Genomic DNA, 25688 nt, shown 5'->3' on the forward strand with positions numbered 1-25688 from the left:
TGTCAAATTGCTACATGCTCATGCTCACTGGGCTTGATTTTGTTGTTGTTCATTTGTTTAATGGAAAATGAAAAGACCAGATTCAGCAGGCATATGATGATGAATAAACTAAGTTAAGGTTTTGTTATGCTTCCATAAAGGTATTCAAGTATATCAGTGTCTTTGCCCTGGAAAACTTATTAAGAGCTCCTGTATTTGCATGTTTTAAGTATTTATTTTATTTTGTAACTTCACCTGAAACGCCTCCAGTATTTAGTGCTGGTAAAGCTAGGTGTATATATAGGCACCATTGCAAAGAAGAACCTGCTCTCCTTTAAGCATTTTGAATATGTTACAGTATATGTTATTGAGCTGCTTTTTTTTTTTTTCTTAAATAGGAATGTCTTTTCATGCCTAATGCATAAAATCCACTGAAAATTAGAAATTATATTTTCTTGTGGAAAAATAATGTATTCTGCTTACAATTCTGCAGATTATATTTCTAATAGTGTTTTTTTTTTTTCTGGCAGTTGTACTCGCTAAATGATTATAAGCCACCCATTTCTAAAGCTAAAATGACGCAGATCACCAAGGCAGCAATCAAGGCTATAAAGGTATGAAACCAGTTATCTTCTTTTGACCTCTTTTACATTTCTCATGTATGTCAAAATGATTTTGTGAAATAGTCTAAAGAATTTGCTTCAGAACTTTCCACCTCCCTTGTGCTTACAATTTCCAAGTTATGTTCATATGTGATATCTGGGAATACAGCAGAAGGCTAAAAGTGGTGTGTGACTTTCATTTGCTGGTTGTCATATGTGAGAAAGAATTATACCAATTTGTCTCCATCTGAATTCCATCAGATCTGAAAGACAGGGCTTTTTCCTTAGTTTACAAAGGAAGCACTCACATGCCTGTTAACAGATGAATAAATAGAAAATTACAATTCACCCTTCTCCCCTCTCTCCCTCCCTCCCCAAAATTTATGCATGCCTTTGGATCAATACAACTGTTCATTTTTCTGAATTCTTAGCATACCTTTTAATGGATACTGTTCATAGATTTCAGTTTTCTTGTTGCTTGGATACAAATTGTCTTTAAGTTTAAGTCTTAGTACACTCATTAAAGATTATTCCTGCCACAAAGTAAAAATAATTGCTAAACAACAGCACAGCAGAAAAAGTCACTGAAAAACGGTGAAGGAAGTATGCCACTAGTGTTAAGCATTAAAACAAACAGAAACTCAGTGAGGGCTGGAGAGGTAGAAAAGAGGACAGACCAAACTTACGCTTTTCTTATCTGCATTCCTTTGCTGACAATGCAGATATATTTTCAGATAATGAAATCCATACTAGTGTTTTGTGTAATTGGGAAAGAGTAATTTGATGACCGAAGAGTGAAATTCAATGGCTTTCTTAAGTATGTCTGTAAGTTAAAGCCTGTGTGTTGCTATATGCTGAAAACTTGTATTGAACTTAAGTAGTAAATCATAATAGATGGTTCTATTGATTAAACAATTAAATTATACCCAAATGTTTTATTATGTACTCAACTTGGAAATCCTACTTCCACTCTTACCATTTCAATGATAACATTTAATTGTGCAAGTGGTTATTTCAATTATTGACATGATTTAGAGCCATTGTGATTATATGTGAGATTTAAAAAAACAACTCCATGAAAGACAGGCCAACTTTAAAGAAAAAGTATGCAGTCGATGCTATAAATTAATGAAATGCAGAGAAGTTGTATGTTTAGTAACATTAGGTGAACATCTTCAGTCACGTACAGTAAAATAACCATGTGTTTTGGTAGAACAGTTAGATTATTCTCCTTGTTCTCAATAAATAAGCATGCTATTCAAAAAATCCAGTGTAAAAAAATCTTAAAGAAAAAGAAGAAACACTCTTTTATAGGCTATTAAGTGTTTTAAGGAAGATTGCGTGTTCAGCTGTAGATATTGGATTGCTATTTAATAATCCAAAGTTTCTGCTTCTAGTTTTGCTATCAATATAGCAACATACTTGAACAAATATGTGCATCTTCATATTTTCTCTATTGAAATACTATTGTATTTTTCAGTTCTACAAGCATGTTGTACAGAGTGTTGAGAAGTTCATTCAAAAGGTAAGTCAGTCAAGTGGGGGTTTAGGTTCACATATGATTAATATTTTTAGCATATATTAGTTTATCTCCATTTTTAGTGGCATTCAGTTTCTGCTAATAATTGGCAGCAGATCATAACCCATGATGCAGAATGACAAATACTTTGTTCTCATTTTGTTCTTTGATCTGAATTACTGTGGGCACTGTTTTAGGAATGCTTCTGTGTGTATTTATTTAATGTTAAAAGAGACTGTCAGTGAACAGCTAACAGCAAAACAATTGACAGTTGTTTGGCTAGTGACAGTTGCTTTTGCTTTTCTGCCAGGTTTTCCCATTGATTTTAAAGCTGAAGGGAAGATGACCTTCAGCCTCATCTTTTTTGTAGCAGGAGATGTAGCATTTCTATTGGTGGTTCTTACAAGTAAATTAAAACAAAAAAAATTATATGGCTAGATTAGAATTACTTTTTGGGAAGATGGTAGTATTAATTTAAAGATTCTTTGTGGCAAAGAAATTTATAGCACTTTCTTTTCTTGCAACAGTTAATTATTCTTGGGTAAAACTGCATTTTACTTCCAGTTGGAAATGCATGGATTCAAATTTGTGAGTCTTCCTTGCTTATCTGTGTTGTATCTGATTGTTCAGTTGGTCATTTTGGTACTGAATTTCTTCTCTCTTTGGAAATAGCAGTAAATTATTATCAAATTGAAATTTAGTTTTGACAAACAAGTTAGAGAAGTTAGGCTGTTAATGTTGCAATGTTGGATGCAATTTTCCTTCTGTTACTCTTTTTACAAAGCAGTCTGAATTGTTCTGTATTAGTAACCCTTCTTCCTCATTAACTTTTATTCCTTGTTGCCCAGTGTACTCTGTGTTGCCTTTTGACAGCAGCTGGGCAGTGTAAACAGGTTTCAGCTTCAGCCTGGTGGTTTTATCTGTCTCAGAACTATTTATCAATTAAATATTAGGTACTGGTACATCAGTCCTATGTGAAAAAAGTGTCATATATGTGTTTCAAAGCAGTAGTAAAGATTGGTAGTATACTTTATCAACATTGCTAGTTTTTTGTCAAGTAGTTGTCTTCTGGGTCCTTGACTCTGACTTCTTCCATCTCTGAGACAGGGATCACTGTCCTCTGATCCCTGTTCAATGCTGCAGGTAAACACAGGAGGAGAAGAACAGGAATACATCTTATTCATCTCTGACCAGTAACACTTTGCAGTTCCATGTCCTGAAATTAGCTCAGAATTGTCTGAGTTCCAACAGTGCTTTTTAGTTACAGTGGATGTGATAGGCAGTTCAGTATTCATAGGCACAAGAGAAGTTGTACACTCTGCATGAATGAATGGCGATTTGTCAGGATTGGGACTGGTTGTTCATAACCCTTCCACAAGCCACTTTGAGTTATCTTTGCATGCCTTCAGTGTCCAGTACTGCTCGATGAGGAAGTTCTGCGCTGGTCATTGCTGGTTACAGAAGGCAGATGTATGTTTTCATTGATAACCTTGTTAATGATCACCCCGATTAGATGATTCCCCTTGGTGGTCTTGCTGAGGGGTTTTTAATTATTTCATGAACAATTTAGTGAAATGTGCAACTTATTAATAACTTTAAATAAGAACTTTTTGCTTTACTAGAATGAGAGATAAGCAGATGAAAGCTAGGTATTTGATATTAAAGGACTTAAATTGTATGTTTGGAGAGATTAATTGGATGTTTTCTGCAAGCAGTCACTTCAAGTTAAAGCTCAAGATGACTAAATCTTCCATTAAAATCTGCTGTAGACTTGACCAGAATGATGTCAATGCCATCTCAGATAGTTAGCTCTTCATCCTTCACAGCTCCAGTATTTTCTTTTGTAATTTCATGATGTTACTGAAACTTCAGATAAAATAGATGCTCGTGACATTCTTAATTTTGTGCCACTTAACTCACTGGTCTATTGTTGTTTTGGTGAACTGCTTTATTCTTTGGCAAAAGATCACTTCAGGTGTCAAATGATCACATTTTGTATATGTGAGGTTATTCCATTGGAGAGCCAGATTTAATTTGTTTGAGTAATCAAATTACATTATTGATTACTCACCCAGGAAATAAGTAAATATTTGTGTGTAAAGGCTGTTCCATCTGAGATTAGGGATATGCAGGTTCACTGCCCCAGTTTTAATTTTTATTTAATTTTTTACTTGTATTTTATTGCCTTTTCCATATAATCTATATTATTACATTATTGTCATACTTTGCTTTCTTTATGTGCCATGTTTTAAAATACTTCAGCTAATACATGTCCTGAGTTTTCTTTTTGAATTTCTGTGAGCTTTATTAATTTGAATATTGTGAAAAGTTATATACCTGTCTGCTCTGTATGCAGAATACTCTTGTTCAATAATTTAAATAAAATTTCAGAGGCTACAATACATTGAAGTGATTTTCTGAAGACAGTGTATTATGTCTAATTTAAGCTTAATGATGCACATATATTCCTAAAAGGATGTCACACACATTCTAAAAATAAAGAGTGCCTTACTTAAATACATTGAACCATGTTTAGAACCTAAAGAAAGGTGGCTTTCTAAAGGTTGCAACTGTTAGCAAATCAACACTTTTCAAAACAGAACATTTGTATCTAGGGCATAGTAAAATTAATATTCTGAAGTGTTTGTTTGGCATTTTATTAAGGATTATTAATTTAGTGTGTTGCATAATATATCTACAGGACCAGAGAGGAAAAGGGTGTCCTTTCCCATGTTTTCCATAATACCTTGTGTGATATACACCCAATATTTATTAAAGGAATCCATAACATAATATATTCTGATGATGACTTCATTATACTTTTGGACCATGTTTTGTTCTGTCTTAAAACTGGTTGCAGTAATGTGGTGCAATTACTTTGCAGTTAAAAGACAAAAATTTTACCATTAGTTGCTAAGAAAGTAAAATTACATAATTAATTAGTCCTTTAATTAGCAGACATGCCTTATAAATATATCATGCTGTTTGTAAATTATGCAAGTTTTCTGGAGTTGTAAAATAAATATTGTTATATTCTCAACCAAACAGATGTCCCCATAAATATGTTTTTCTGCTGCAGGGGAGGATATACCACACCCTAATTACAACAGTGTAAAATAAAGTAAACAAATTTTAACTTTAATGTTTACTTTGATCATAAAGATCATTATTTGGTCATGCTTTATGCAGTACTTTTAAAATAGAGTGTACATTTTAAAAGGATATGTGGTTTGTGTGCTAATTTTTTTAATAGATAGATTTTTAAAAGTTAATTCTTTAGCAGTAAGAAATTGATTTCATACCATTTACATATCTTCAGAATGCATATAGATGTGATAATTTAAACATTAGAGGTTGGATGTTACTTGAGAAAGCTTCATTTTCCAGGACAATTTATAAAATAAAGAACAATTCAGTATACTTGGACCCACTTAAAAATTAGAGAGGATTGTTTGTATTTACTCTGCCGTTAATGGTTTTGGTTATTTTTCACCTATGCTCTTTTTAAATTACTGTTCTTTATAGTGCAAACCAGAGTACAAGGTGCCTGGTCTGTATGTCATTGACTCCATTGTGAGACAGTCCCGGCATCAATTTGGACAAGAAAAGGATGTATTTGCACCAAGATTCAGCAATAACATCATCAGCACTTTCCAGAACTTGTACCGTTGTCCTGGTGATGACAAGGTAAACCACTTACAGATCTTTCTAGTTAAAACAGTATTTAGCATATCATCTATAAAGAATAAAGATTTTCATCTCACTTTCTACTTGCTGGAGGGGATCTACTTAAAAACTTGCCCTGTATATGTATTTCTTAATGTTGCTTGTCTTAGTGTAGGGATTGGAAAGATGCATCCAATGAGATTAATTAGAGTTTTGAAAAGGTTGTCTTTCCCTTAATTCTATGATTATCCAGCAGCTAAATAAGGTTTAACTTGTGTAGTTTGACTCACTAGTTCAGGTGTTCCCTTAGATCACAATAGTTGAGATAGCCACCAAATTCTGTTTCTAAAAGATTGGCTGGAAATAGCAGGCAGTTTAACTTCCTTCATATTTGTCCCTTAGTTGTAAAATAGGTAGTGTTTCTTATTATTGAATAACTGCAGAAAGGTGGAGGATTCTAAGGGTTTTGTCTTCACAGAAATTTGTGTAATAGAGTCATTAGGTAAGGTAGTAAGTGAGGCTGGATGCTACAGGAAGAGTTGTATTTAAAATAGTTACATGCATTCCTAGACCTGTATTTTTCAACCAGAGATATGAAAACCCAAGGCATCCATGGAAGGTGATTAAGGCACATTCAGCCATTGTTTTATCTTAGGAATCTTGCCTTTTTAGAGTAGTTACGACAACTGCAGGAAAATGTGTCAGGACCTGGAAATTTTGCTTGGTTGGATAAACTTGGCTAAGGATGTCTGTCTTCTCTTCTGCAACTGAGTTCTGAGGTGTTGCTGAACAGGTTATTTAAGTTAAATGACATGTTTCCAATCTGGTTTTGGGTTATATGTGTGATTAACTTGCGCTGCTTCAATTCTGCAGTGTTTTACTGTGGTTTTTTTTTATAAATAGGCACCATTTTTTAACTTATATTTTTTAGTGTGTTTTGTAAACTCATTTAGCTTGCTACTTTGGGAAATATACTAATACAGAAAGACCCTGATGTATTGAAGAAGGAGAGGTTAGAACATGAAGGATGGATGCAAGTATTTATTTTGTGTCTAGTTTAAAAAATACATAATAAATTTATTGGCTAAGAAATTGCACTATTTGCCTGTGATATTTCAATGCATGGCAATTAATATATTGCATTAGAAGTGTCTGATGTGAAGAAAGATGGTAAAACCTAGGCTATTTAGGGTCCACAAAAGTCCTGTCAGGTTCATTTCTAGGATATTTTTCACCTCAGCATAAAACTGTACTTTTCAGTCCTAAGGGCTGCTGCTGTGCTGCATATGGATTCAATATTATAGGAGGGTCTTTGTGCTATGAAAGTAGTTATCCTATACATTGCCTAGCAAAAAACTGAGCTGTCAGAGACCAAGATGTGTACCTGGTTTGTAATATTTTGATGTTTAATCTGATTGAAAGGCATGATGGAGAAACACAGCAGTTGTCTTTATACAAGCAAATGTAGAATTTGTTTTTAAATCAAACAGAAATGCAGTAAGATTTCATTTAAAGTAACAACAAAAACCCCACAGATTCCTTTGTCTGGCCCAGAGAAAGTGCAAGGTGTGGGTAGATATGGAGCCACAGAAACAGTTTTGTATTCCTGTTCTGGAGAGATGAGGGCAGTTAGAGCCACTGATGGACTTGACAAGGACTGCTTATAATACAGACTCTAAAGAAGAAGGGCTCAGATAGTGAAATGCTGAGTGGAAACCGTCAGAGATTTCTTTAAGAGAACTCTAAATTGCATCTTCCATGCAGTGAAAATTCAACACTTCTGTATTACAGTTAAGGATCCTCTTGTAGTTCTGGACAAACAGACTTCTTTTTCTTGGTTTTGAACACTGTGGCTAAGTGCTCTATGTTTTGATTTTATAGAACTCAAGTGATTAAACCACCTTTGTGACAGCAAACACCAGATTCTATGAAGAATTTCCTGCTCTTTGTAATGCAACTGATTTTTTTTTTCCCAAAACAGAGGAAAATATTTCCTTTTGGTGGAAGTTAAACTCATTGAAAAAAAGATTGGAAGCAGATCAAAATGATGATCTATTTGTGATGTAATAGAATGCCTCTGTTGTAATAAAAAAAATATAATAGAAATGTAAGCTGCACAATGAGTTACAACTAATGGAATTGTATGAGGTGTTAATTTGGGGTTTTTTTTCCTTCCCCATGATGTACCTTTTTTAATATTGCTATGTATTTTCAATAGGCAGGTTATTGTGTTCCAGTTTAAACCTTTAAATTCCTCACTTCGTCAAGAGAGCTTGCAAAATATGAAGCTGCTTTTCTAATAAAAATATTTAGCAGTCTTAAAAGTATATGCCCATTTTTCAGTGCACTTAAATGATTAGGGTTCACAGGCAGAACAGAATTGCATTTATAAATGTTAACTATAAAAAATCAGCAGACTAATAATTCATTATTTTAATTATTAGTAATGCTTTAAGATGCTTCCTTAAAATAATTTTCCTTCCATGTCATCTTCCAAAACTAAAGGCACATATTTGGTTGAGAGAACATTATCACCTGTGTGTAGTAGCTCTTTGCTGTTGCCTAGGATCAGTCTCAGGTTTGTAGTTAAGACATCTTTGGTGTGACCCGGTTTAGCTGTCCTTACTGTTTGCAAACCTAAAGGTTGTTTAGTCTAGACAGATTAAAGTTTCTAGCTAAGAATTCCATGATCAATAACAAGAAAAATAAGCATGACTCAGATCTTTTGCTAACTTTTCTTCATTTTAGAGTAAAATTGTTAGAGTGCTAAATTTATGGCAGAAGAATAATGTGTTCAAGAGTGAAATTATTCAGCCTCTCTTGGATATGGCAGCAGGAATTCCTCCTCCCGTTGTGACCCCTGTCTTGCCCAGCACTACGGCTGCTATGAGCAACAATACGCCAGGTAAACAAAACCAGATGGAAGTCATACTTTGAACCAAAACACTTCTGTCAGCTTTGGTATGTTGCCTGTTAACATGCATATCTCACTCAGATGAATGCTAGAAAGAAGTATATTACCAACACTATCAAGATCAGGGAAACAGGAAAACATTATTATAAAAGTGGGCTTCATCGTTTTGTGCTCTGAGCATCTGCCTTACTTATGTAGGTAGATAGCAGGAAAATGGATTTTTAACTTTTCACTTCATCAAAATTTATTCTTTTGAAGTTGGAATTGTTGGAATCATAACTTTTAAATTCTGATACAAATTGACTTTCAAAGCAGTAATCTAGTTATATTTAGCATTCATTGGTATACCTCTACTTCTGAGCTATAAATAAAAAAGTATTTGTGGATATGGAGGATTCTTCTGGATTATGGCATGAAACTAATTATCAGAGTGCTGATTTAGTCTCAGTGTTTCTCTTGAGAAAAAACAATAAAACAAGCAATCCTCATGAATCCAGCTGATGCAGGTTGAAATTTTTAGTAGAATCTTTAAGACTCTTCCTGGGGATAAAGTGCAAGTCCAGTAAGATTTGGACTAGCTGACAAGTAGATTGCTAACAATTATCTTTTGGTATATGTAGTTTCCACTGAATATTTTGGAATACTGTGTGAAACTTATTTATTTTGTCTTCATCAGTGATTTGTTAGTAGTCCCACTAGTCCCAACTAACACTAATTCATTCTGCTACTTGAGGAATGTTGATGTGAGGCTGTATTATTTCTGTGTGCTCTCGTGTATGTCAGAAAAGTAGTTTCAATTGATGTGCTTTCTCAGTGTTTAATAACAGCAGGCTTTTGTCTTCTCTAACACTATTTTTCTTTTCTGTGTGAAATTTTAGCATACTGATTTTTCTGTTTTTTTAGGTACACCTGTGACTCCAGTTACCCCAGCCAATGTGGCACAGAGTTTGCCTGATCCTTGGGTATCTCAGATTGCTAACACAGACACCCTTGCCGCTGTTGCACAGATTTTACAGAGTCCTCAAGGCCAACAGGTAATTTTGTGGACAGTTACACTGTAGACACTGTAGACTGTCTAATACTTTGTGACTTTAAGGTACAGGTAAGGAATGCTTTCATGTGTATCTCTTATTTGTCTTTATATCCAATGTCCATATTAACTTTCCCATGAGGTTGTTCATGACAAGTAAGTTCAAGGTCAGTTAAAACTCCGTGTTGCCTTTTGTAGCCAGCCCTGTTTAAAGCCAGCACCTTTAAAGACGTAAAGAGTCTCAGAAGGTGATTTCAGATAAGATGGTCTGTAATACATGCTTGTCTATATAGATGACAAGTACAGATATATTGCAGATGACTAAATCAAGAGCAACAATAAGATTTCATGGATAAAGGTATGAATTAGAATGCCAGTTAAAGCATATGTCTCTGTTGGATGCCTGAAGAAGAGCTAAACATTGTACAGAATTACAGAATGGGAGCAAACTTCTTCAGGAAGTGTACTGTATATTGATTCCTTTTTTTATCTTTCCATCAGCTAAACATAGATTTTATTTTGCAGCATTCAAAAATAAGATTTTGGAAGTTACTATGTTCTTCAATCTTTAAATGCTCAACTCCAAAAATGTCTTGATTTCCAGCATCACAAGAACTTCTTGCCCTCATAACCTGTGGTTACATAAGTTAAGCACACACAATTGGCTTTCTGTAAAAATGTAGATCATTTTTTCAGGCTGTGCTAGAGCTATGGCACCTGCATAACTTTGGCATTGTGATTTTTATTTGGACTGAGGTTGTTTTACCTGCTGGCATACTAAACAAAAATCTCATGCATATGAATAAGAAGCAGTGGCCAGTGAAAGCTCTGGTGCTGGCAATAACAACTTTACTTAGTGAGAATGTTTTACAGTATTTAGCTAGCTAGAGTTGTCTGTAATTGTTCAGAAGTCAAGTGGAGGGAACATTTTTATCTGTTTACACTGGAAGAAATGAAGTCACTGAAAAGTAAAGCAAAATGAGTTTGTGGGATACTTTGAGAAATATGAAGGAAAGATAGTGGACTAGTTCTTAAAAAAGGAAAGGATATGAAATGAGAATGGTAAATACATGGAAAGTCAGTGAGGTAATTTTAAAGATTTTTGCTTAAAGAATATAAAAAAAGAAAAGTAAGAGAAAAAAATGAAGATGCGAAGGGAGTTAAAATTTTAAAGACAGCAGATCACAAAGAAATAACATTTGGATATTTAGCTCAAAATAGTTTAAGCAGAAGGGAAGAGACAGACTGGGTACACAATAAATATGTACTTGCAGATGTCTAGGATTGGTAGAGGAACTATGATATTTGCTTACATCCTGTCCATCTCTTTTCTTCTTGTTCTTCAAACCAGTCCTCTGCCACAGCCTCTCCCCAGCTCCAAAGACCTTGATTTAATCCTACAGTTGTGTTTTATCGGTGAGAATGTGTGTAGGTAAATTGAGAGTCTAGACATAAGAAGGGGCTGACTAAGAAAGATGTGACCAGCAAGAATGTGAAAACAGCAAGAATGGTGCCCACCCAGGATTTTTCCACTCTAGGGCCTCCATCTCTGCCTCTTCAGTTTGATTCCTTCCTACTGAGAGCAATGCACAGGCTGGACCAGCTGTATCAGACAAAAGGGGGTGAGGGGAGAACTCTTCAGCTTTGCCTATTGCAGTAATCAGGGAAAGCTCCTGCTGAGGTAGAACAACAATTGAAGCCTTTTCAGAGGCTCTGCTGTATAAGAAATCTGTATAACTGTTTTTAAAAGAATAGGGAAAATGGTTTCACATTATCAGAAAGTTACTCTAAAATTATCTTGAAAAAGGGTCACACATTTTTGCATTGTGGAAGAGAAATTCACTTTATGAAGTTTCTAGTGAGGCTAGTAAGAAGGGAGGGATTGAACCCTTTAAGAGTTTAGTGGGGAAACTTATAAGGGGTTGGGGGGAAACTTATAAGTGGTTGGAATATTGAAGGTAAGGGTAATCAGGGACTTATGTCAGCAAGTTTGAACTACCTGAATTTACTCAACCTTTTTTCTACAAATATCTAAAGATAAGACTCTAGAGATATATCTCGAGGAATGTCAAAGAACTGCTTCCTCTAATTCCACAGTGGTTTAGGAGAGCTTCTTTCAACAGGGCTAATATTTTTTCTTAAGGCAAATTGCACAGTTTTATGGGAGCATTCCTGTCCAACAGATAAATTGATCTCCCTATGAAAAAGCCTTTTATTTCCTCATTAGGACAGCTTCTCTAAAAGATTATATACAGATAGGAATTTGAAGTAAGGACATCAAGATAGACCAAGTGATTGGTTTGTACATTTGCTTTTGATGTTTTGTTAACATGGCAGGAGAATTGCATTCCATCAACCCACACCTGAGTTTCACCCTGAGATTTCACTTGTGACTTGTGCAGGGACACAGGTGCAAGCTCTCCCTATTGAACAGGTTGCATTGGCGTAAAGTGGAGCTTGCCACAGTGCAGTTCTTTTCTCCTTACAAATGCTGTTACAGGACACAGATTATCCTAATTTAGGTGGGCCCTTAGGAAGCTGGAATAGGCTAACAGATTTTTTTCAGGTCAAAAGGAATCAAACTGGAGAAGCAGAAGAGGGGGAACACTAGAAAGCAGGAAATCCTGAGTGGTGACTGACATCCTCATGAAACCTGTCAGAGCAAGTTAGGAAGAAGAAGCATCTGCCTATCTTATCAGCCCCAGAAAACAAATTAGCCAGTAAGTGGGAACAAAATTTGCTGTAAATAAATTAAAGACAAAACAATAGCCATAGGTTAGATGATACTTCATTCCTGGGAGTTTTTTTACTAAGTGGAAGGGGAAAAGTATTTTGTACTTTGCTTTTTTGCTTTAAAAAATCTTGTTCAATGTATTTGTTATCTTTTCTCTTTTAGCTTCAGCAGTTGATACAGACACTGCAGATACAGCAGCAGAAACCTCAGCCTTCACTACTTCAAGCTCTGGATGCCGGTCTCGTTGTCCAGTTACAGGCCCTCACAGCACAACTCACAGCTGCAGCTGCTGCTGCTAACACACTTAATCCACTGGAACAGAGTGTCTCTTTTAATAAGGTAGAAGTAAAATAATAGAAATTTGAAAAGGTGGTTTTTTTTTAAATTTAGAAATTCTTTTGGATTTTATTGTTTGACTTTGGACATTTTAAAAATACGTTAATATACTATAAAGTGTTTAGGGCTAAATAGCCCATTGTATAATATCTAGTGTTGGAAAAGACCCACAAAGGTTATTGAATATGGTAATGGATTTGATTTATGATTTAGCAAAGTTAAGCCATATATTTCTGCACCCTTTGTAATACAGCAATGAGAATTGTTTCTTACAAGGTAATAAATGGAAAATATGCAGGAATTAATATACACTGTTTGTAATTTTCTTGCATTATAAAGTATGTGCCAAGAAAACTTTAATTTTAGCCACAAAGTGATGTAAGTGAATAAATAAGCCTGTAGGTAAAGAAACTTTCATTGCAAATAACCCAAAACCAACCAACCAAAAAACCAAACACCAACAACCCACCTGCTCCCCAAAAAAAGGGCAAAAACCCCCAAACCAAACTACAAACAAAATCAGAACGCAGGAATTTAAGAATACTAATATTATTACATGCCAGGGAGCAACAACCATGCAGGCAATTGCAGACTAGTAGTATAATACCTGTAATAAAAAAAGGAAGAACTTCTGCTCAAAGAATTATAACTAACTAGCTAAAGAAAGAAATAAATAAGCATTGTTCTATTGTCTTTGGAAGAAATAGTTTGTGTGTACATAATGCCTGTAGGATTGTCCTGGAGTGAATAAATAGTAAGCACAAGGAAGTTGAAGAAGCAAAAAACCCTTTTTTATTCTTCACTCAGATAATCTCTTTTTATTGAAAGTAATGCAGCTGTAAAAATAAGTCAGGAAAAGAATGGCCTGCACTCTGCTATGCCACAGCTGTAACCATCAACTTGAGAAGGGCATAATCCCAGGGAATGAAGGCATCAGTTAATAGGGACTGCTGTATTATTTACATACAGAAAGTATTTTATAGTATGGCATTGTTCTGCAGATGTGAATTCCAGCATTTCCATGGATTGGTTTATTTGTAGGTGTGGGTGTCTTGAATTTTGGACAACTTAAATTGAAGCAAATTGAAGAAATTCACATCCTGATGAGATGTTTGTATACAGACATAAAAGAAAGGGCAGCTTTTATGAAAAACCCAAACATTTATTAGTATTGTGATCCAAAGGAAACTGTGAAGCACAGTGTTCATTCCATGACATCATGTTTGTGAATTGGATAACAAATAATAAATAGTGCAAGAAAATAATTTTGATGAATGCATAAGTATTCATCTTTTTTTAAAAAAAACCTATTTGGCAGTTCTTCCAATCCTTTGTTTTCAATCTCTTCAGTCTGTAGTATCTTGTGTTACTTAATCCTGCAAATAATCTTCATATGTGAAAAATTCTTTTGGCAACATCGAATGTGCGTGTTTTCTGATCTTGCTATAGAAGCAAATACTTGTATTACAGTAAAAAAAAATTGATGAACATTACATGTGGATTTACCCTACTCCTTTTCTTTTAATTTCCAAAGAGAATATCCTGATTCTTATGAAAAAATTAGTTTCATTTCTAATAAAAACCTTTTTTCATGTCTTTATTCCTTTCTGTTGCTTTTTCTGAACACGTTTTCTTCTTACATAATTAAAGTAACATATGTAGCATAAGGGAAGGTTCTGCACCTTTTATGTGCATGTGTGTGTAACATTAAACTTGGTATCCTAGTATTTAATTTGGTTTAATTTCTATTACTTCACTGTAGAGAGTATTCTTCTACAAACTATGTAAAAATCAAGATATTTTAGTTCAGATTTTTTGCTTCAGTATGTGCAATGTTACTTAAACCAAATGTAAACAAAAATCATGCTGCGCATTTACCTGTCTTGGCTGGAAGTTCTCTTGTTTTCTCTGGCCTTGGTTAATCTAAATGTTTGCTTTGTTTGTCATGAACTGGTAACTAGTTTCTATTTATTTATTTTCTCAGCAGTATAAACAGTACATATTCTGTTATTTTGTCTCCTACTTTGTCATGATAGAAGATACATGATGATTAATAGTATTTTAAGTTTGAGGTTGTTTTTCTGAAGTGCACAACTTTTTTCAGAGCAACAACATTTTATAAGTGCCTCACTGGAAAATATTCTAACAATACAAACAAAAAAGGCGATCACCTTGCTGTAAATGGATTACGTATACATGGTGAAAGTTGTTCTGGGTTTTAACATCCCATCTCACATAAGCTGGATGGTCTGTTTCTACTGTGTTTTCTCAGAGACATATTCAGTCCTGCTTTCTCATAAATTTTATATTGGGAAAAGTGGTTCTAAAAATTCTTCATTGATCAGTGATTGATCAATCGTCTAGTTAGCTTATGCTTCGTTCTTCTTACTGTACTCCAGTAAAGTAAATAGAGCATCCTGAGAAAGAAAATGGGGAACTGAATCATCTTGGCTTTGTGCTGAAGATGTTTTTGTCGTACTGTTTCAAAATTACTGCCATACATTCTCATCCTCTTGGTTTTTTTCTTCTGAGATTAAGGTTTGAGAGAAAGTTGTGCTGGTTGCATAGCATTAGCTCTGCTTTTCAGAAAACTTCCAAGGTGTGTAAAGAGGCATGGGCATGGCTTTAATAGCATGGTTCTTTCATTAAACAGTGAAAAAAGTCAATCTCACTGATAAATAATATCTGTTGTATTTCTTTATGCTTGTTCCTTAGTTTTTCTCTTCAAGAAAGTAAGGTGCTGTTAAAGTACTTCTGAACATTTTAAAATTAATAGACAAACTTTTTTACTTAAGCAGAACTCCAGTGTAGACATCTTCACAGATAACACAGGAAGTTTATCCAAGTTTTTCTCCTTGTCAGATACCTTTCTTTTTATCCATTAGAAGGATTATTCCTCTTACATGATAACTGCTTGCTTTGATTTTTTTTTGCAGAGTATTGAGAAGTTCTTTTCAAGGAGCAGTATATTTGAAGGAATTCAGGTTGTCTAAATGACACATGTGTGTGAAAATACAGTAATTCTTTGTGAAGTAATCAAGCTGTAGGTCTTCTCTTGATATGAGCAGAGCAGTTTGATGATTACCAAAGGATTGAATAGTTGGCCTCTTCGTAGTAATTTCTTCTAATTAAAGGTACCATTACAAAAAATTAATCTTTATTTAAGTTTTACTCCAAAATAGTTCTTAGTTACTGTGGAAAAGAACATGTGGTTGTACTTGTTGCAGCAGAGCTCAGGAAAACTGGGCCAAAATTTGATGCAGTCAAGAGTTTGGTAACAATAATAGTATGCCACTTAATTTTCTATTCAGGATATTTGCCAAACTTTTTTTTTTTTAAGTTGAGAAATGAGAGCATCTTCCTAATGAAGAGGAGATATGCATAAAGGGACATATAAGGAATGTTTAGTAATGCTTATTTTGTTTTCTCCTAGAAGCTGATGGACAGGTTTGACTTTGGGGAAGAATCTGAACAAAATGAAGAGCCTAAAAAGGAAACTCCCTCTTCCCAGTTGTAAGACCAAGCTATGTTTCTTATGGAAAAGGCTAAAATTTGCCTGATGCTAGTTGAAAATTAGGATTAAGTAAGGAAAATACTTATTTCAGAGCATAAGTACACTAAAACAGTAGGAAGAGAAAAGACAGTTTTCTGAATTAACATACACATTTTACTGTAAGTCTGTGTTCCAGAATACTTTTTTACTTTAGGATAAACTTAGTATGTTCTTTGTTTTTTATAGTTATATTTATACAGTTGATGGAATAGTGATGATATTAGAAGGTGGAACTAACTCCATTGTCCTCATTATTTTACATTTTAGTTAAACTTGAAATCCAGTTGTGAAGACCTATTTACTAACTGTTTAAACAAACAGAAAAACTGTAGGCTTTTTTTTTTTTAATTTAAGTTATTTCATTTTAGGCCATTAGTACCAGAATCTGTGAACAACTCACTTTTTCACCAACTAGCTGAACAGCTACAGCAGCAAAATTTAGAACATCTCAGACAACAGCTTCTGGAGCAGCAGCAGCCTCAAAAGGTAAGAACTCCATCTTGTGGCTATTGTAGTAATTTGTGTTCTCCTCTGATTAAAAAAAGCATATTCCAGGACAAAAAAAAATTGTGTTGTTACTGACAGTTTTCATATAATTAAAGTCTATTGCTAGCTGACCATGTAACAGAAACTTGCCGAGTAAGTGGGGTAAGTGGAAAAAAGTGCTTAAAGCAGAAAAAACACACAACCAAATGTGTGGGGAGTACAATTTTTTTCTCTTAGGAAAGAGTACTCATTAGGTGAGTTAGACATGACTCTGCTTTGGCTGTTCAGCTCTTTACGTGGGGAAAAAATGCTTTCCCGTCCTTGCAGAAGGAATAAGGTGAGCAATAAAGTGATTATGCTCCTGTCTCTGAGGGGAGGACAGATTAGAGACTGTGGGTAGCTTTAATTTCCCCGGGTTTTATGTCTTGACTAATAATTGATGAAATAATTCTGTTGAAGAATCTGAGCTAAAGTATAGTCAAGTATTTCCTGAAAAATTATTCATTAAGAGCTGGTGCTTGAGATGACCCAAGTTTCCTCTTAACTACATGAATTGTGTCCTCTCTACGCTGACATAACTTGACTTATTTCTGCTGAGATTAGTCCTCCGTACTTAAATGTTCTTTTTCCCTCCTGATCCCATTTAAAAAAAAACAAAAGAGCAAACCAAAACAGACAGAAGTATTTTGTCTTGATCCTGGCCAGGTATGAAGTGGACTTCCTGTGGAGTATTTGGATATAGTTTGACAGGAAAATAGAAATCTCAGATTGAAAGAAAAGACAAAGGATCACAAACTTAACAAACATCTGTTGGAGACTTTAGTTCAAGCTGTGGAAAGGCCAAGTCATAGAACCATTGAGTAGTCAGGGTGAGAAGGGACCTTAAGATCATCAAGTCCCACTGTCAACCAGCATGGCCACTGTAACCCCTGAACCACTAAACCACATCACCCAGCCCAGATCCAGGTACCTCTTAAACTCCACCAGGGATGGTGACCCTCCCACCTCCCTGAACAATCTATTCCACTGCCTGAGCCAAGGGGTTCAGCTTTCAATCAAGAATACCATTTAAGCTTTGAATTTCTGACTTTATTGATTTAATTTTTACTAAATACTGTTTCTTTACTGCTTTATTTTACTGATTTATTTTCATTTCTCATTTAAGTGTAGTAAATGGAAAAGAATATACAGTATAGCTACAGACTAAATGGTTTTGGGTCTTGGTGGATATCTGGCTATTTCTGTTTCTAAACACTAAAAACGCTGTAAAAGAATAAAGTGAGGAATGATCTGTTTGAGGAGCTTTTGATATGTCATATCAAAAAGTATCTGTCTAATTTGAAAATAAAAATATTGAATGCCTACCTTGTTGTAAAATCAGCAAAATAAAAGTTTACAATATATTTATGGGTAGAATGTTTACTTGACTCTCCCCTTACGCTTTAATTTTCTATTACAAGACCTGATGAATTTTCCCTTCAGATCCAGTCTTCTTGTCTAGTCAGTATGGAGAGAAAGGATTTTTTTTTCACTTTGATAACAGCTAAAAGATACAAACTGCTGCTGAAACTACTTTGTAGTAACTGCAGTATGTTATGGGTAATATTTTCTTGATTTCCATGTGTAAGTTTCATTGAGAAAGATGAACGGGAAAGAGAAGGAAAGATAAAGCACAAAACAAAATTATTAGGCATCTGATGAGTAGCAGAGGGAAAGGGAGGAGAGGACAGAAGATAAAAACAGAAGGAGCAACAAGAATTGTAGGCATTGATACCAAGAAACAGATGGTTGAAGAATAATTAAATATAAGGAAAATGAGACAAAACATTCTGTCAGAAGGCAAATAAATTAACTGAATTATTGTAGAATATTTTTTTACAAACTTGTTATAAGATGTTGAAAACATATAAAGATAAAACTGTTACTACTAGTCATTCTGCTAACTTCCTGTCATTCTCTGGGCAGATAGAACATGTAGGATTTGTTTAATTAAAAATTAAAATATAGTGAGGATCACTGAAATGTTTACCTGCAGTAATGGATTATAAATTTTAAATTGCTTATCAAAATTGTTCTCATATGATTTCTGAATATTTTAATTTCATTTGTTCTAGTTCTTGAATTATTTGTACCTTAGAGATATTTTTTCCAAACTTGTACTTTCAGGCAATGCACAGGCTGTTTTAGCTTTTTCTCTAGCAAATCATCAACACTTTGAGTATTCCACATTCATTAATTTTGGTGTTTTTTCAGAACTGCTTATTTTGTTAGATCTCTTGAAATTGCCATGTTGACACAAATGGCACAGCTTCCTCTCTTATTTTTTAGTAATTGCTTGTCTGAAATCATTCACTGTAAAAAAGTTCTATCTAGTGTAAAATGTTTAACTAGTTCAATTGGTATTGCAAATATTTTTATTATGTTAGTATCAACATTTATTAATGCATATGCATGGGGGACAAGTGGGTGTCTTTCAGGGTCACTGTACATATGGCTACGTTTGTCCTGTGAATTTCTGTTTTGAAGCAGTAAATATTGTACTCTGTGTGTACTGTAGTTTTGTTATTTAGCAAATAGATACTAATCTTTTGTAATCAGAAATATTAATTATTTCAAAGTTTTGTGTTGAAGGATGATAGCATAAAAAGGAATAGAATGGATTGATATCCAGTTCAGCTTTCATATTAATGAGAAATGGGAATATTATTTTCATGTAGTATTGCATTTGTAATTGCAAGGGGCTTTATGGTAAATTATTAACTGTTATTTAGGCAAGTCCTGAGGAGAATCAAGAAGGAAATTTTGGTTCAGAGCACTCTGCGTCACCATCACAAGGAAGTAGTCAACAGCAGTTTTTAGAAGTGGAAGCAAATGTAGATGATTCCATGGATATTCAACAACAGGTAAAATTTTTAAAAATTTTATTACAGAAATTGAAAAGAAAACATAAACTAATATGATTCCAAGTCATATGTATTGTGAGTAAATTTATTAAGTGTTACTGAACATCTTTTATGTCTGATCTCAGGACATGGATATAGATGAAGGTCAAGATATTGCTGAAGAAGAGATTTTTGAACAAGAAGAAAAGAAATCAGCTGTTCGTTCAAGATCAAGAACTCGTTCAAGATCTCGTTCAAGGTTTTGTAATTACCTTGCATTAAGTAAAGGAAGTTTTTCTGAAAAAAAGTTGCAATTCGTGATTGTCAGTCTTAATTCTGTATTTTCCAAAATTATCATAAGCAGCTTTTGGCAAAGAAAAGATATGTTCATTAAATAATTGTGTATTAGATGCAAACTTTTGGTATTACAGTTCATTTGCCATGTGTGTGATTTAACTGAAATTTTTAAGACCGATTCAGGTTACAGAAGTAGCTAATACTAGCCAGCTGGACAGGCTTTCAGTGCCAGAGAATTAGGTACTGTAGATACAGAACATTTTGAATGTGTTTTGTTTTAAGGTGTATATTCTGTTCCTCATCCAAACGGCATTAAATTTATTTCCTGAAGTAGTTTTAGTGAATATAATGGAAATATCTGTGTAGTGCCTAAAGTTTATAGTTAAAAGATGACTAAATCAGAGTATTTTTTTTTTAACTCAGCATACTAAAATTAAGTATTTTGTAGGTCACCAAGAAAACGAAGGTCTAGATCGCGGTCTGGTTCTCGTAAGCGGAAACACAGAAAACGTTCACGCTCAAGATCAAGAGAAAGGAAGAGAAAGTCATCTCGGTCGTACTCCAGTGAAAGAAGGGCTCGGGAAAGGGAAAAGGAACGTCAGAAAAAGGGATTGCCTCCTATACGCTCAAAAACACTAAGTGGTATGTAGTACCTGTGTAGTGCTTTAATAATGTAGGATTAAATGGAAAAAAGGCTTTGTTTTCCAGAACAAGATTTATCTTGACTATTTATATATGTATAAGTTTAATTTCTGATGTTTCTTGCAGCTTAGGTACATAATGTCACCTTAGACAAGAACAAGTGTGATACTCTTCTACTGATGTTTTTATTCACATTTGCACCACTGATTATGCTTCTAAACAGAGAGCAGCAAGGGCTGTCTCCAAGTTACAATCTTTTCTCTTTAATGCTGTCTTTAACTTGGCATTTGAATGTGTCCAGCAGTTGGTCTGAAAATTGTTAAAATGTTAAAGTGTGTGGTGCACACTTCAAACACTTTGATGGAAATCTTAGAGGCCTGGGTTTTAAAACATTTACATTGTTTTTTAAATAGATTTTCAGATGAATGTAGCACCAAAGCAGGTAGAATTTGCTAGTGTAAGACAGACCATAATGGTGGTATCTTAAGAAAGTATTCAAAAATCAAGTGGATTTCAGCCTCTGCATAGTGCTGCTGTGTACTGCTTTCATTTCCACAGAGCATTTACATACTAAAAAAAAGGAAGGTAGTAAGGAAAAAAATAACTTCCTCCACCCAGTTGCTTAAAGGGAATGTATTTTGAGAATTTAATTTTGTTCAGATAGGTTATAAACTGTTTCTGATATAGTTTTTCATTTATCTTGTGTATTCGAATGATATAGTTTATCTGACAAGAAAGCAGCTCACAACTCATTTTTGTAAAGGAAAGAATGTTCTGTTCTCTTCACATTAATATTTTATATCATCGCAAGGTGACTTTAAACTTGGGACTATATTGCACTTTAGATGCGCTTTTTTCCCTCTTCTTCTCTGGTTTTTCACATGAAAAGAGACAAATTGATTTTATGGTATAGATTTCTCCTAGAAGTCTACAAGGCAGGGAGCTATAATCAGAATGGCTGGGAGCTGAGAGACAGAGATGTTAAGTAACCTAACAAACAGCAGCAGCATTTGAGGTCCTGTGAAATTTAAAGGAGACGTTAAGTAGGCTAAGTGAAGTGTGGAAACTTTGGGGGGAGGTAAGTGATTAAATAAATAAGTAATTCACCTGACAAGTGTTCTACTTCTTGAAATTTGTTCAGTGACAGCCACTATTACTTGCTGAGATCCAAAGAATTGTTTCCTAGAGTTTAACACCATGAGGTACAAAAGGGATATCTACAAGCATGTGAGGAACAAGTTTTGTCCAAGAGAAATCTTACAGCTGGTCATTCTCAGCACTGTAGAGTACTAATGTCAGTTGAAAATGTCAGTTGACAGAATGCACAGCTCTGGTTTCCATTTTGGTGCACCAGGATTGGTACAGAAAGGAGATGTGATGTATCAAGATAATGATGAAGAATGAATGTTTCCTTGGTAAAGGATAGGGCAGACCAAGAAATCCAAGTTGCACATATAGATTGGGCAGTATTTAGAAGACAGAGGAATTGGAACCATGTACATATGGGAGAAGGAAGTCTTAGCTCATGCCAGTGAGTGTTTGTGTTTGGTGAGGAGGATGGGTGGGCATTTGGAAGGCAGGGATTCTGGGCTTGTGATGGAATTGAAAGAATCAGAAGTATCATGCATGTCTTCAGCCTGATCTGCCTCAGATAAATTTCTTTTCAGGTTTTTGCCCATAGTAAATTAATTGTTGCTATTTTCAGGTGAAAATGCAGTACATAATACTGCTGTATTAAGTTCCTGTAATACACTTTTAGCCAGCTAGAACTTAGTCTTACTTTGTTAAAATTGACATGAATCCTAAAGGCATGGGTTTTTTAATGGAAAGTAGAAGAGAAGTGTTTTGTTTTTTTCCAGAAGTAATTTATAATTCAGTTTGCCCTAGCTGCTAATCTACAGAATTTTACAGTTTTATTTCTATGAAAACAACTATTTTGTTTAAAAGAAAATGAAACAAGAAGAATAAATGCTTGTGGTGAATACGTTTGGTGTTGTTTAACCCTTTATCATTTTTGTTAATGTACTTAATCTCTATATAGCAAATAATAGATTTACCATTCTTGGGCTTTTAGCAGTGATTCCTGGGTAGTTTTAAAACCTTTTACGTTCATGCTATAGAGTAGTTAATAAGCTAATATTCAGTATTTTGACTGATGTGAATGTGTCTCTTGACAGTTTGCAGTACTACTCTTTGGGTAGGTCAAGTAGACAAGAAGGCTACACAGCAAGATTTAACAAACTTGTTTGAAGAATTTGGACAAATAGAGTCAATTAATGTAAGTAAGCATGTTGCTATGCTTTTTCAGAAATATTAGACTAGAAACTTAAGCATGCCTATGTCTCTGAATTCTTTACAGCTGCTTAAACTTGTATTTAGGAGACTTTTCTATCACAGTTAAAAATGGTGGCCATGATATTTGCCACCTGGTTTTGATCTACTCTGTTTTGAAGCACTAAAGACAGTACACTTCAAGGTAAAAAGGCTCTTCCTAAGCTCTAGCACTTTATGCAGTTTTTAAACCAGGGTTTAACCAAAAAGTTATGGTTGTTCTGGTTTAGTGATGTGTCATGGAGCAGGTATCATTTTCCTTGGCCTAAGGATACCTACAGATGTATATCCGCATTGTTCTTGGTTACTTTCCAAACAGAGGATTCCTTAAGTTGAATCCATCTTGATAAAACATTTAGAAGAAAAGAAATTGTACTGTAAACAAACATTTATTCTAAAATGTGACAATTAAAAAGATGCTTATAATTTGGACATACAATTCTCATTACTTAGAGTAATTTAGACTCAGGTGTTTAGAGTAGTACATCAGTTGCCTATAATTCAGCTTCAAAAGGAAGTATTTTTCTCCTAAAACAGCACATCTGCATGAGAGAAATCTGGGTTTTCCTCTTGCTTCAGCAGTTTTAAAATGCTTCTTGTGCAATTTCATTCATTTCAGATGAAATTTTTACTGGTTTTTTATCATGTTAATATATTCAAATATGTAATTTATAAGGAATACTTTTTTGTGACTTTACAGAATCTTCTAAAAAGTTTCACAAGTGAAAAAGCCAGCCCCATAGCCAGACATTGAAGCCTCATTTTGATTTGCAGGGGCTATCAATTAAGGAAAGTAATGTAACAACTAGACATGTCCCAGTGCCTGTTACATTTCAAAGGCAAACCATATTGTAGATAGTTCATCCTACGCATTCCACAAAGCTTAAGTAGCTAGAATAGCTAGAATAACAATGTATATCTTAATGCAGTTCTTAGAAAATATGTTTACAGTCTGTCATCTTACATGTTTGTTATGTTACTATGTGTATTTAAACAGTGTAAAAGCACACCAAGATTTTGACTAAAACAGATGTAAGCGATTGTCATATGTGACAATTTAGCTAGCATAAGCTGGCAAAGGTTACGTGGTATGTCATACATGCTATAAATAAATAAATAAATAAATAAAACATGCTATACATACATAAATACAGTAAAACGTTAGAAAAAAATCACATTCAGGAGTGAGGAGTCTGCCCTTTTAAAATGCAATATACTTTTAATCACTATTTTGCTTATCTGTGAGAGGTTATTGCTCAGCTCACAGAGAATCTGGAGCTTGAGGTAGCAACCTTTGCTTTTCTGATGTTGTCATGATGTAGTTCCCAGTCTGCTTCTTGTTCAAATTTTTCATGTCATTTATAACACTCATTCTTAAGCCTGCTGCTGCCTCTTGAAAATGTTGTAACTGAAGTAGCCTGCCAGTATCACTCTTAGGTTTCGCCATGCCCAAACTTGTTAATGTGGCCAATTAAGGTAACAGTTGCTTACAGTGTAAGCCTTTCTTTCTATAGTATTAGTATACAATTAGTGTTGTTACATAATCTGAAGTACTGATTTTCCTACTTTTTAAAACCACTGCTGTTTTTCCATAGATGATTCCCCCAAGAGGATGTGCTTATGTCTGTATGGTACATAGACAAGATGCATATCGTGCTCTTCAGAAACTTAGTTCTGGGTCATATAAAATTGGATCTAAAATTATTAAGGTAATGTGATTTTAATCTTAAGGATGCTGTCCATTTTAAACACAGTAAAATTCTACTATGATGGTTTGTCTTTTAGCAGCTGTTCACCCAAATGTACAATGTGGAGAAGAAGAATGAAGCAGTGAGGTGTAACCTGCTTTTTCTCTGTGTAAAATGCATCTTTAAACAGGCAATATGAAGGGTAGAAAAATTACTTGATCTTTAGGAAACACCTGGACCATAGTTTATGTACATACAACCTAAGTCCTCTACCTGACAATTTGGGTCACTTAATATTAAATTTTATACTAGTCTTAGAGATAAGTATTTTTTTAAATGTTATAGGGATTCCTTCTACCTGCTTGATACTTTAGAGTGAGTCCTTGAAATGCTGTATTTTTAATTTCCCCATATATATGTTAGGATTAATGTAGAACAAATTTAAGCTTTCTGATGTAATTCACCATACATGTACCTGTTGTAGAGGCCAAGTAAACTTCTTGCAGGTTCATTTAAGATCCAAACATTGTTAAAACTTTTAATTAGTAGACGCTGAGGATTTATGTGCAGTGACAGAAACTTGAAGGAAATAATCTGAAATATTCTGCTCCCAGGTTATATGATTTACCAGACTGTCTGATTGGGTTTTATTTTCAGATTGCTTGGGCTTTGAATAAAGGGGTGAAAACAGAATACAAGCAATTCTGGGATGTGGATCTGGGAGTTTCCTATATTCCGTGGGAGAAAGTGAAATTGGATGATTTGGAGGGCTTTGCTGAAGGTGGCATGATTGATCAGGAAACAGTAAATACAGGTACAAACATTAATAATTCTGATAGACAGTGTGTTTATTTTGGTAATTACAAATTCTCAGAAAAATTTTTTTTTAGGAAATATATAGTCTTTTTTCATTTGCTTAGATTTTTCTAGCTCTTTGTTTACAATATAAATGGCACTGAAATAATGAAATCTAGATTTTATTTTTAGATTAATCAACTAATTTTAGATTTAGTTGATTGTCATGACAAT

The 25688-nt window shown here is 34.3% G+C and overlaps 1 protein-coding gene across 3 annotated transcripts in view; it reads left to right on the forward strand.

The window, feature by feature from the left end:
• Nucleotides 1-25688, forward strand: part of SCAF8 (SR-related CTD associated factor 8) — a 152335-nt gene that overhangs the window by 19983 nt on the left and 106664 nt on the right. For 2 of the 3 annotated variants that reach the window (XM_077175412.1, XM_054628579.2), the window contains exons 2-15: nt 510-593; nt 2062-2106; nt 5626-5787; nt 8515-8671; nt 9584-9714; nt 12607-12783; nt 16214-16293; nt 16702-16819; nt 19591-19722; nt 19848-19960; nt 20447-20640; nt 22818-22918; nt 24567-24680; nt 25317-25473. In XM_077175412.1, the coding sequence (XP_077031527.1) occupies nt 510-593; nt 2062-2106; nt 5626-5787; nt 8515-8671; nt 9584-9714; nt 12607-12783; nt 16214-16293; nt 16702-16819; nt 19591-19722; nt 19848-19960; nt 20447-20640; nt 22818-22918; nt 24567-24680; nt 25317-25473 (1765 nt within the window). The remainder of the gene's footprint in view (nt 1-509; nt 594-2061; nt 2107-5625; nt 5788-8514; nt 8672-9583; nt 9715-12606; nt 12784-16213; nt 16294-16701; nt 16820-19590; nt 19723-19847; nt 19961-20446; nt 20641-22817; nt 22919-24566; nt 24681-25316; nt 25474-25688) is intronic. The other variant, XM_054628580.2, reaches the window with a different exon arrangement.

This window comes from Agelaius phoeniceus, chromosome 3, assembly GCF_051311805.1.
Source record: "Agelaius phoeniceus isolate bAgePho1 chromosome 3, bAgePho1.hap1, whole genome shotgun sequence".
Lineage (NCBI taxonomy): Eukaryota > Metazoa > Chordata > Aves > Passeriformes > Icteridae > Agelaius > Agelaius phoeniceus.